Below are 12,128 nucleotides of genomic sequence, written 5' to 3'. Positions count from 1 at the left end.
GCTCGGAGAAGCGTCTTCTCACGCCCCCCCACGAGCACGTGCGCGGAGCCCCGCGCCCGGCCAGGCTGTACCCGCTCTGCCGGGAGCTCGTCGGGACTGACCGGCCCGAGCCGGGCGCGCCGTCCCCCCCGCGTCACCCCGGCCAGCTCCCCCAGCCCCGGACGCGCGGGGTGACCCCGGTCCCCAGGACGGGCACGTGCGAAGGCCACGCCCGCCCGCCAGGGGGCAGCAGAGGCGGCCGCCCTGCGCTCGGCAGCCGGAAGTCGCTGAGGGCTGCTTCCGCCCAGTGCCCGCTTCCGAGATGGCCGCGGGGCGGCCTCGGCGGGGCGGCGCGGGGCGGGGCGAGGCGAGGGCAGCGGCGGCCTCGGCGGCGCGGCGCGGGGCGGGGCGAGGGCGGCGGCGGGCGGGATGCCGCGGGCAGCGCTGGGGCGTGCGCTGGTGCTGCTACGCCGCGCGCGGCCCCGGGACCCCGGCCTGAGGCAGCTGTGGGCGCGCGGGGCCCTCCCGGAGGCCGCGGGGAAGCGGCGGGCCTGGGTCTGGGCCTGGAGCTGGAGGAGCGTGAGCTCCGAGCCGGGGCCGGGGCCCGGGGCCGCGGTCGGGCGCGTGGAGGCGGCGCACTACCAGCTGGTCTACACCTGCAAGGTGGGGCGCGGCGGGCCCGCACCTGGCGCTGGAGGGAGGGCCGACCGCGCAGAGGGGCGGGGCCTTCCGGGAGGGTGGGGCCAGTTCTCTGAAGGGGCGGGGCCTTCCCTGAGGGGGCGGGGCAGGAACTGTGGGGCGGGTGGGTCTACCCAGGGGGCGGGCCTTCCCGGGAAAGGGGCGTGACCAGCCCTGGAGGGGCGGGGCCTTCTCCGGCTAGGCAGGCCTGGGCGGGGCCTCACTCCGCCCCCTCCGCGTGGGCAGGTCTGCGGGACTCGGTCCTCCAAGCGCATCTCCAAGCTGGCCTACCACCAGGGCGTGGTCATTGTGACCTGCCCTGGCTGCCGGAACCACCACATCATAGCCGACAACCTGGGCTGGTTCTCAGACCTGGACGGGAACAGGTGAGGCTGTGGCGTGGGATGGGGCCTGGGAGGCTTGGGTCTGGAGCCCTACCCAGCAGGACGTCCCAGCCTCACTGGCCTCCGGGGGCGTTCCCCGCCTGTGGAGGTCCATCTGTCTGTCCACCTTTGCAGCCCAGCCCCCTGAGCGTGCTGGGGTTGTCTGATAAATACAGAACGGCAGTTAAGTTGAGTTCAGCAAACCCACAGATAAGACCTTAGTGGGAGTGCACCCCAAACTCGGGGCATGCTTTCATTTGCTAAATCCACCACCCGGGCCAGCCCCTGTGGACCTGCCTGACGCCTGACGTCCCCTCTGGCAGGACCAGGACCTGCATCCGGGCAGTGGTGGCCTGCTCCTCCCTGTGTGCTGTTTTGCTGCAGTGACTTCTACAGCCGGTTTCTGCTGTCAGAGCTCCGTGAATGGCTGTGCACTCAGCTAAACGGGGCCTCTTCCCCAGGAGATTCACCTTCTCTCTCTCCCGACTCTGGGTGGTGACCATGGCAGCATTTCAGGGTACGCATGAGGCAGTGTGGACAAGGCCCAGGCCTCGAGCTTCACTCCACCTCTCTTCTGGAAGGGCAGAACCTGGGTAGCCAAGTGGTTCATGACTTCTGAGCTTTGGTGTCCCACCTGTCAGTGGGGCTTGTGGCAGCCGTCCAACAAGACCCAAATGTGGAGGCCTGCTTGGTGCCTGGCTCCATGTGGTGACTTCCTGGAGTGGAGCCCCCTGTTCTTTTCCTCTGTGGTGTGTCCCAGGGGTGGTTGAGATGAGTGCACTTTATTTTCTGACTCTCAAGGTGGCTGTTAATGACAAGATGCAGCCTAGGGGTGGTAAAAGGTGCTGGCTGATGGCTTCAGTGCCCCCATGGCCTGGAGGGAGCCGGCCCTGACGCCCTGGGGGGTGGTATAAGTGCTGGCCGGTGGCTTCATTGCCCACATGGTTTGGGGGAAGCAGGCCCTGACACCCTGGAGGGTGGTATAAAGTGCTGGCCAGTGACTTCAGTGCCTGCAAGGCCTGGGAGGGCCGGCCCTGACACATGCTGCAGATGGCTGAGGGTGCGGAGTAATGTCCTGCTCCTGTCTCTCAGGAACATTGAAGAAATCCTGGCGGCCCGAGGGGAGCCAGTGCGCCGGGTGGCCGGCGATGATGCCCTGGAAGTAGTCTTGGAGGCGGCGGCAGCCCCCCAGCCCACTGCTGCTCTGGAAGGTGGTGAGGACGAGGACCCCGCCCATCCTGGCAAGTCAGAGCCGAGCTGATTTTCCCTCCCTGTGCCAGGGACTTGCCAGCTCTGCCTTCAGAAAGATCCTTTGGCTCCGGAATCTCCATGCCAACAAGCCTGGTTTTCGTCAGTAAACAGACCTCATTCTCAGACTCCGGTGCCTGGGGCTCTTCCGTCCACATCTTTTTTCTGCAGTCTCAGTCTCTCCTGCACACTCGGGGCTGCCGGGGGGCTGTGTCTGCCACAGCCACACATCCAGTGCACCTCAGGCCACAAGGATGGAGAGAGGACACAGATGGGCACAGGGGTGGGGTGAGGCAGGCATGCTGAACCTTGGGGTCAGCCTGCTGGGTTCTCGGGGAGGCCATGGGTGAGGGAAGGGCTGGTGAGCCCCCCCTCCTTCTGGTACCACTTGCCAGCCCAGATCAAGGAGGGCCCACAGACTTGCCTCTTTTCCCTACTCCCACCCACCGATGACATGGTGGGGGCGACCTTGGCGCTGACCCTCAACCTCCCGTGGAACACCTGCATGACCCCCAGCACACCGCCGCGGCCAGGAGGACTGGCAGGGAGTGTGGGCGAGGGGCTCGGTTCCTCTCCAGGGGCGGCAGAGCACTTCCACGGCCCATAGGGGCGGGTGTCATTTGTCTTCACCGTGTTTGACGGCCTGCTCAAGATGTTCCTTTGTTTACGAAAGCGAGTTTATTCCCGGAGCGTTCTGGGCTGCGTGACCTTCGACACACACCGCAGCCACAGGGAAGAACGCTCAGCTTTGGGCGGCAGGAGGGGTGCAGCTGGTGTGCGGCGGGGGCACGAGGTGGTTATTACGCGGTGTCACTTGAGTGGTGGGAGGCTGGGGGTGTGCATTGTTCTTGCCGCCTTTGAGTCTCCTCTGACTCGATTACCCCTTGTCCTTCCCCTTGCAAACAACCCTCTATTATCCCCACCCGAGCTTCTGCTGTTTTGGGAGCTTGTCTCTGTGCCAGGCCTCCACAGCCCCTCCTCCCACGGGGGCACCAGGGCCAATGGGCACTGGCTGGTGGCCTCCTCGGGCCTCGAAACACAGGCGGATCTGGGGGAGTTGGCGGCCAGACGGTCTCGGTGTGTTTGGCTGGTTCCTGGAAACTTGGGGGAGAGAGGCCCAGGAGCTGGCTGGATCTAGGAGTGCCGCCGAGGCCGCTCCTCCACTTTATGGATAGGGAAACCGAGGGCTAGGGTTGGGACATGGCCATCCCCCAGGGCTCTGCTCCCAGGATCCCTTGTCCCGATACACGGTCGGAGCCTACCCTGGCACAGGCGTGCCAGCCTCAGCCTTGCTCCCGCCTCTTTCCCTTGGGCCCTCATTCCCCCCCGCCCCTGCCCAGAGACCCTCTATCGAGGCATCTCTCCTGCCCCACCCAGGGTCAGATTTGCAGCCATGTTTGGGCCAGCCCCGTGACTTCATGGCTAAAATTCCCCACATGCAGTCTGTGGGAGTTGAGGATGGGTGAGATCAGGAAGCACTCAGAACCCACTACTGCAGGGATTCTGGCTCCACCCTGGGCCTCTGTCTGAACCTCGGATCATGAGTCCTATGGAGTGCTCACCAAACTCACTCACTGCAGAACCCATTCCCCCAGGGAGCCGGGGCTCCACAGGACACTTGGGAATAGCTCAAAAACTGCTCTCGGTGGCCCCTTGGGCCTTCTCCTCTGCTGGCCTGACAGCCCCCAACCACCTCCCCTTTTCCATCTCAGCAGGAAAGGTGGCCTCTCTCTGGCCCTGGGTGCTCCTCCCTCCTGCCTCTGTCTGCGCTCGTAGCTTCGCTGCTGCTCCTCTCCTGCTATCTGGCCCTGCCCTGGCCCCTCTCAGGCCCTTTCCTGCTTTGTCCCTGCTGTCCCAGCACGTGGCCTGCACACCTAGCCCAGCACTTCTGTCTGCAGGTCTACTAGCCATTCTGCAGCCTCTGCGGTCAGCCCGACCCTCCCATGTCCCCGTCCCTGATGAGTGGGCCACACCACCGAGGTCTTGATCACCAGACACGCCTCTGACCATGCATTCTGGGGCCTCATCCTCTGCTACCCCCTGGCCCCTCCCTCGGGGTGAACTGCTCCTCTAAACACCAGCTTTGGGGTGTTTGGGGGCTTCCCTGAGCAGGCTGGGACAGGAAATCTTGGTCTTATCTCTGTGAGGTGGCCTGGCCCCTAAGGATATGGAGGGCCTACAGAGACGTGGCTGTGGCCCAGGGCGTCAGGACCTGGGGTTGGTACGTAGTATCTGCTCCCCCAGGTGTGTGGTGGCGGGCAGGGATCGCGCTGCCCCGCTGTTTCCATCCTCACGTCCGGGGCAGTGGGGAGTTCTGGAAGGGTCTGTGGTCAGTATTGGGGCACCAGCTGGCTGTGGGTGGTGGGGGCCAACCCACTGGTGCTCACTCCATCCCCAGTACTGTGGAGGGGGGATGTCTGCCCCTGGTCTGTGAGTCCTCCACCACCCACCACCTGCCGTGCTCAGGATCAGTCCCAGCAATGCCACACCGCCGCAGGGCGGCCCTGCAGCCTCTCCTGGGATTACAGGGCCTTCTTGGTAGACAGGCAGCAGTGGGCTTGGCCCACCAGGGGCCATGTGCATGGCTGACCCAGGGGGCTGAGGGCGTGTGAGTACGCCCCCCTATTCACAACAGTGGAGCCCCTGGCTGCTCAGCTCCTCTGGGGGTGCGAGGGTGCAGGGGCTGTGTGGCCGAGTGCTCACTGCTGACAAGACAGCCCCACATCCTTGTCACTCCAACACGTTAGCTTTACTGGACAGACTTTATTTTTTTGAGAAAAACGGAAACACAATGTACCTGCTGGGTTAGAACGACCCGCTAACATGGCGGACGAGTGGGCAATAAATACATGTGTACGTTCAAGTGTGCGGCGCCTGGCCCCACACTGCCCTGACCTTGGCATGCTGTCCCCCATCAGGCCACTGCCCTGAGCCCAGGGCAGTAGTACCTCAGCCCCTTTTACCACAGACTGGCCACCTCCCTGCCCTGAGCAGGACCTCTGTCCAGGCTGGCACCACCCCAGGCATGGGCCCCCAGACTGTGAGCTGGGCAGGGGCTGGGAGGGGCAGACTGCCAGGGCAACCAAGAGCCTGTCTCAGTATCTGGAGACCCTGCCCCATGCCCCCTAACCCAGGCGTGGGGGTGGGAGCAGGGGTGGGAGTTCCTCTGGGCCAGGCCCTCCCAGCGTTGGACCCACCACTTAGGCCACGTCCACAGAGGCCTCCTTAGCACAATCTGGGTGCAGCCTTTGCTGCCCACCAGGGTCGGGCTCAGGATCAGGGGCTTTGAGGGCGCTCCAAGCTGCTGTTGGACACACCCTGCCCCCGCTTTAGGGAAGCAGGCTGAGCCTGGGGCCCATGGGGAGTGGAGGGCTACCTGGCCAGGCTCGGGCCTCTCTGCCTGGTCAGGGTGGGTCTCTGAACCACCTTCCTCTTCCCTGTACCCCCTCTGGCCCAGTAGGAATAAAGGGAGAGGCCAAGGTCCCAGTGAACTGTCCCTGGCCACTCCCAGATGGCTCCAGAAGCCGAGCTCCATCTAGGATAGAAATATCCAGCTGGTGAGACCCCAGGAGACGCTTCCAATATACCTAGGGACTTGGGGGCAACGGTGAAGTCTTCATATTTCCCAGGTAATTCCAACAGAGCCCAGAGGGGCAGGGAGGGGATATGGGGGGTTGGACAGCACCAGGGCCTGGGGCCGACTTGCCAAGGGCAGCCCAGCCTGCACAGGGAAGGGTCCAGGAGGCCAAATACCAGGCGGGAGGCCCTGGGGACTATGCCCTTCCTCACCCTGGCAGCCCCTCTCCCAAGCCTGCTGTCTGGGAAGGGAACTCGTGGGGTCAAGGCCCGTGTCCGGCTCAGAAGGAAGGGCCAGGGGGTGGCCCAGTGATTGCCCCGGCCTTGGCCTCAGGAAGGTTTGGCTTCTCAGGGCCTGAGGGCATCTGTGGTGATGTGAACCCCCAAGTTGAGGAACGGGGTAGGGTGGGCCTAGCTGTGGATGGGGAGCTCACCAGCCTCCGGGCTGAGGCCTTAGCTGGTGCCCGGCGGGACCTGCTGCTCTGGATCTGGTGGCCTGGCAGCCTCCTGCTCGGGGCTGGCGGCGAGGTCCACCCGCTGCTCATCCATGCGCTTGGCCTGCACCCTCTGGATAAGGCTGAAAAAGTCCTCGTCTGGCATGGTGGGGCCTCGGGGCAGCACAGCAGGTGGCGGGCAGCGCTGGTCATCGATCCTGGAGGACTGGGCAGACATGGACCAGGTTGGTGGCCTTGCCTGCCCTGCCCTTGGGGGCCCGTCCTGTGCCCGGACCCTTGGTCACCGGGCTCAGGAGCCACACGGGGCCTTGGTGGAGGCTCGCCCAGCTCTTGGGCTCGTGTGGGTGTGTGACCCTGAGAACAGCCTCCAGGGCCGGTCCGCCGAGCCTGGTGTGTCCTAGGGGCCCACCAGGGCATGGCCGGCCTCAGCACTGCCCTCCAGGTGGCTGGAGCTGCTGGGCACCCAATACTGTCCCCAGGCAGACTGGGGGCTGTAGCTCCCAGAGGCTGCCTGGTGCCTGAAGCCCCCTTGAGTCAGGTGGCGGGCGCGGTGGGGGCCGAGGCAGCGCGGGGGCCTCTCTGCAGGAGCTGGCGTAGCTGCTGGAAAGTGCATGGGTGTGGAGGACGTGCGCTGGGCCCCTTGGGACGGTCCTGGCGGAGGTGGGGCCTTCCTCCCTTCTGTGGGAATGAGAGTCAGCTCTGCAGACCCTGCCCCCAACAGCTAGTGGTTTCCTGAACTAGAATCCCGCCTGCTGCTCTGCCCTGCCCTGGTGCCAGGCAGGGGCCTGTGGCATGGGGTGCAGTGATACCCTCCTGGCCCCCACACCCCACCTCGTACTGCCCTCCATCCTAGTGGGGGCGCCCAGGGCTGCCCCAGCACCTAGGGCAGGCACCCTAATCTGTGCTGTGTGGTCACCTGGCTGCACCCTGCCTGCCCTCTGTGGTCCCAACTGGGGCCTCCACCCTTGCTGCCTGGCCTGGTGCCCCCATGCTGACCACCCTCGGCCTCTACCCTACCAGCCTCAGGCAGCTCCCAATACCTGGGCTGCCCCCACTCAGGGACATCTCCAGCTGCCCAGCCCGAGGGGCTCCCTGCTCCCTCTCCCCTGCTAGGGCACCCCAACCCTGGGTTTTCTCTATCCATTTGTGGAGGCCATGAGCCTGGGGACCTGGTGACCCCTCTGCCCCCAGCACCTGTACCAGAGACATCTGGGCATAGTTGGGGTACCTGTGCAGGGTGGCTCTCATTTCCCCACCAGCGTGGGGGCTCCCGTGGTGGCTCCAGGCCTAGAGCACCCAGGCTGCGTCAGCCCGCCGCTCTGCTGAGCTAGGGCACCCCCACTGCAGGTGGGAGGGACAGGCAGTGGCTCTCAGCCAGGTGGCCTGACCAGCCCTGGGGCAGCGGGCTCAGAGGCTGCCGGCCTACCTGGCATCTGATCAGCATGCTGAAGAACTCATCCCCTGGCTCCTGGGGGTCTGCGTCACCACGCAGGTGGCCCAGGTTGTTGGGGGTGATGCGAAGCCCGGGCAGGCTGCCCACGCTGGCCCGCTGGTCATCCAGCCGGCGGCTCTGAGAGCTAGCAATGAGGTCGAAGAACTCCTCAGTCTGTGGGGAGGCCGTCAGCGAGGACTGGGCTGCGGGGGACAGAGGGTGAGGCTAGCGTAGGGCCCTGGGGGCTGTACTCAGAGCTGGGGGGTTCCCCGCTGACCCCGCTTGCTGCGGAGTCAGGCCGGAGTTCTTGCCTGTGTGAAGCCGCCTCGCCCACCGTGCCCTGTGGGCAGGCGTGTCTGTGTGAGTGTGCTGAGTGCCCCGGCTGTTAAGAGCTGACAGGAGGGGAGGCCCTGCCTCCCACGCCTGCCCCGGGCCCTGACGTGTGTTCTGGTGGGCGGCAAGGTAATTACACGCTTGCCCAGGATGCAGCGTGACATCGGCTCAGGCCCAGGAGGGAGGGAGGGACAGCTCCAGTGACAAGGGACACTTTGGGGTCACCTGCCTGCCCCGAAAGCCACGCGGCCTGGTGTCGGAACTTGGAGCCCCCAGCCGCCAGCCAGCTCCCAGCTGTGGCACCACAGAGGTTCTGTGTGCTTCTCTGCAGCAGGCTGCACGGCCACCCCGGGTGGAGGGAGGGGAGCCCTGCGCCCTGTGCCCGCCTGTGCCGGCGCCTGGCTGGGGTGGGGGCTCACCCATGCGGTCCTCCAGTGTGGGGGCAGCACCGGCCTGGCCATCCTCCAGTGTGGGGGCTGCACCGGCCTGGCCGTCCTCCAGGGGGCAGCGCTGGTCATCCATGCGGCTGCTCTGTGATTTGCTCAGCAGGTCAAAGAAGAAGCACTCCTCATCCGAGGACGGGGCCCGCGGGAGGCTCTGGGGGCAGGGGTGGGTCAGTGGCCAGCCTGCCCTCCACATCCCTCACCCTAAACCGCTCACCCTGCAGGCTCACCGACACCTGGCTACTGTGTGCGCTGGCACAGGCCTTGCTGAGCAAGGGTGAGGAGATGGGAGAGGCCAGGTCAGCAGACAGGCCCCGATGCTGGTGCCGGGACTGCCAGAATGCATGGCCCCCAACTCCCAACAGCTTGAGGTGGGACTGCTGTCACCAGGCCCACCCCTTCCACAGAAACCAGCCCCCTGCTCGAGGGCACATGTGGCAAGTGGCAGGGCCAGCCTTGGACAGGGCTGGCCTGGCCCAGGCCGTGGAGGCAGCAAGTGGGTACAAGGAAGGTTAGGGGTGGGGTGGCCAAGCTGGGCCCACTGTGCCTGCACGTGCCGGCAGGTGGCAGCACGGAGGCAAGACCCCGCCCCAGCTCTGGGTTCTGGGGGGGCCCCTCCCCTGGGGCAGGCCCAGGGCCAAGGTGGGCGGGAGGTTCCAGGCCCTGAAGGGCTTTGTTGTCCTGCGGCCCCGCCCCCTAGCTGGGAAGGGAGAGGGAGGGCTGAGGGGCCAGAGGGGCTGGGGCCCTGCAGAGGTGCAGAGGGGACAGCCTGCTGGGAGGGCAGCATCTCCCTGAGCACCAGTTGAGTGGGGGACTGAAGGGGGCTACCCCCAGAGCAAAGAGCCTCCCAGTTCAGAATGGGGGCTGCTTCAGAGTGTCTGGGGCCCAGCCAGGTGCGGGTGGACTCAGCCGTCCCCCGCTTGGAGGGACAATTGCGCTGTGGCCCCCATGGTGACCCGGGGACCTGGTGAATCGTGCCCAGGCTGCTCTTGGGAAAGGCCAGACCTTGAGGAGCTGACCTTGCAGGCACACATGCCCTCGTCTTCACCCCAAACCCTAGCTTTTTCCTTCCTGAAGGTTTCACAGTTCTTCCTAAAGTCTGGCTCCAGTCTCTCCTGCTTTAGTTTAACCCCAATTCCTCCTACTGAGGAAGAAAAGCTTCACACTGGTCACAAAAAGGCGCCCCTCCCCCAAGCCCTGGTATGCCCTTCCCAACAGCCTGGCCAGTCCTCAGGCTACCCTGGAGCCCAGGCGGGGGCAGAGGACAGCCAGGGGAGGCAGCAAGGAAAGAGTAGAAAGGGCTGGATGCCTTACCCGCCCCCCACCCCCGCACCACCACCTGCCCTGGTGAGGAGGCCTGAGAGCTGACTGCCCACCTGCTCACCGGCTGTCCATTCTGCTGACCACCTGCCCCCTGCTGACCACTCACCCCCCCCCACTAACCACCCACCCTGCTGACCTCTCACCACCTGGCTGACCGCTCACCCATCCCTCTGCCCGCTCACCCTCTCCAGCCCCCAGCCCACCCAGGCATGGCCCCTCTGCAGGGCTTGGAGCCCCAGGAGGAGGGCTCTGTGGCCTGAACCCAGTGGGTCCTCTGCCATGTCCAGGACTACCCCTTGGGACTCACACTCACGCCGGGTCACAGAGCTCTCACCACAGCGGGGGCCAGAAGTTAAGGCAGGATGCTGGCAGGACACCAAGAACCCACCACCCGCTGTGACCACCGCTGGCCGCCTCACTCCTGGGACACGCCAAGCACTTAGCCCGGTGCTTAAATAGGAGTCATCCAGGATGAGGGCCCTCCCAGTCCCCGCCCTCGCAGTCTCTCACATGCACACACGCACACACACAGGCACGGGTCGCACTCCTTAAACGCCACGGTGGATCCCCCAGCGCAGCAGCAGGGCTCATGCTCAGCTGCAGGGACGGCGGATGGGATCCTATTTGAAAAGCACTTTCCCACTCTGACCTCCAGGCCCCTGGCTTCTTTCCAAAGACAGCCAGCCTGGGAAAAGCCCCCAGTCCCTAGGGCAGGGGCTGCAGGAGGATTGGGAGGGGTCGAGGTCCTCCCCATTCCAGGGTTGCCCTTGGCATCAGCCAGTATGGCCTGACCCCCACTGCCGTCAGGCTGAGTGGCCTTGGTTACGACGGCCGTTGGCTTCTAAGGAAAACTGAGGCTGGTGGCCGTTCAGTGCCCCCTCCCATGGTCTTACTGGCTGCCGTGACAAACAAGGGGCTGAGAAGTTAAACAACATCCCTGGAGACCCTACTGGGGAGAGGCAGGCTGGACCCAGGACCAGGTATGCCTGCCCGTCACCTCCCCACACTCCAGCAGAACATGGGGAGAACAAGACAGGTGGGGGGAGGTGCTTGCTGTTGGCTGCCTTTTTGGGGAGACTTTAAAAATAGCCCTCCTGCGGGGAGACTGGTACGGCTGAAGGGTACAGTGAGTCACAGAAAGACAAAAGTATCCCCGGCAGCTGGGGACACAGGCTCTGCCACCCTGCCCCGCTCAGCCCGGCTGCCCCAGGGTGCCCAAGGCCACGGCTTCCCTGACCAACCTGGGCATGCAGGCCAGTGGAGTGACCTGTGTGCGTGTCCTGGTTCGTGTTCATGTGTGAGTCTGCGCACACGAGGCACCCATGCTGCACTCCCCCCTACCCTCCGCGGGCACCGGAGCTGCTGTCCTGACCCTTCCCTCTGGGCTGGCCTGGGGTGGGTGCGCGGCTCCTGCCTGGCCCTGGTAAACAGGGTGAATCGGCACATGCAAGGGGGGAGGCTGGTGGAACCCAGGCCAGGCCCTTTCCTGCTCCAGAGCCCTCTGTGGCTCCCCAGTGCCCTGGAATCAAGGCATCCTCAGCCCTCGGATCCCACCACAACCGTCTTCCCTCCCTTACTCCCTTCCCCTGATCTCCTTGCAATGGAGCCCACTCCAAAACCCCAGACCCTGCCTAGGCTACCTTGTTCCTGCCCTGAGGCCGGCCCTGGCCCGCTCCTCACCCCTGCCCCAGACCACACCCAGCAGCGCCTCCTCAGACCCCAAAGCCCAGAGGGGAGGGGCAGAGCCAGGCCTCTCAACGATGACGACGATACAGTATCAGTAACGGCCCTTTTTACAGAAGAAGACCCAAGGTTCAGGGGACAGGGTCCTCTCTCTAGGACCGCCGATGGAGGGGATCCAATCCGAGCAGGGACACATCCCCGAGCCACTTCTGCCCGCTGTCCCTGTACCGCCACTGTCCATGACCCAGCTCCTCATGCCACCCAGGGGTGGACCGTCCACTGCCTCCCTGTGACTGACCCTAGCTGGGCTCCCAGGCCGGCTCTACTGGATGGTATGGGTGGGGTGGGTGCCATGTGGTTTTCAGGCGTGTCTCCCTCCCAGCCCGACCCTGCCTTCATGGTGCCCCACATACCGCTCGAGGCACCTGCACCTGGACGTCCGTGCTGTCTAGCGGGGAGTGGCTGCCCTCCCGGGGCCTCCGCTCAGCAGTGTCCGGGCCCTCCTGGTACTTCCTGCTCCTTACTGGCAGGGGGAATGCATCCTGGCCCGGCCCCCGCCAGTCCCCTGCATGGTGGCTGTCTCCATTCTGCTCCT

General features: G+C 65.1%; 2 protein-coding genes across 6 annotated transcripts in view; one reads left to right on the top strand and one right to left on the bottom strand.

The window, feature by feature from the left end:
- The first annotated feature begins 391 nt into the window (after positions 1-391).
- On the top strand, positions 392-5,009 carry DNLZ (DNL-type zinc finger). 2 transcript variants are annotated; one of them, XR_007518613.1, is made up of 4 exons: positions 392-642; positions 904-1,043; positions 1,364-1,557; positions 2,133-2,220. XR_007518613.1 is itself a non-coding variant. In XM_049895474.1 (3 exons), the coding sequence occupies exons 1-3, from the start codon at positions 409-411 to the stop codon at positions 2,299-2,301; spliced, it is 543 nt and encodes a 180-aa protein (XP_049751431.1). In that variant the 5' UTR covers positions 392-408; the 3' UTR covers positions 2,302-5,009. The 2 variants fall into 2 exon arrangements, 1 of the variants encoding a protein (XP_049751431.1); XM_049895474.1 differs by lacking the exon at positions 1,364-1,557 and having other exon boundaries at positions 2,133-5,009.
- Positions 5,010-5,033: 24 nt separating this feature from the next.
- GPSM1 (G protein signaling modulator 1) overlaps positions 5,034-12,128 on the bottom strand; it is a 29,080-nt gene continuing 21,985 nt past the window's right edge. The window contains exons 4-7 of one of the 4 annotated variants that reach the window (XM_049895464.1): positions 11,947-12,126; positions 8,504-8,681; positions 7,746-7,954; positions 5,034-6,524 (exon numbers count right to left, since the gene is read on the bottom strand). In XM_049895464.1, the coding sequence (XP_049751421.1) occupies positions 6,318-6,524; positions 7,746-7,954; positions 8,504-8,681; positions 11,947-12,126 (774 nt within the window). In that variant the 3' untranslated portion in view covers positions 5,034-6,317. The remainder of the gene's footprint in view (positions 6,525-7,745; positions 7,955-8,503; positions 8,682-11,946; positions 12,127-12,128) is intronic. The other 3 variants (XM_049895463.1, XM_049895465.1, XM_049895462.1) reach the window with 3 other exon arrangements.

This window comes from Elephas maximus, chromosome 9 (assembly GCF_024166365.1).
Source record: "Elephas maximus indicus isolate mEleMax1 chromosome 9, mEleMax1 primary haplotype, whole genome shotgun sequence".
Taxonomy (NCBI): Eukaryota; Metazoa; Chordata; class Mammalia; order Proboscidea; family Elephantidae; genus Elephas; species Elephas maximus.
The sequence above is the reverse complement of the archived record's forward strand: the minus strand, read 5'-3'. Positions and strand labels throughout refer to the sequence as shown.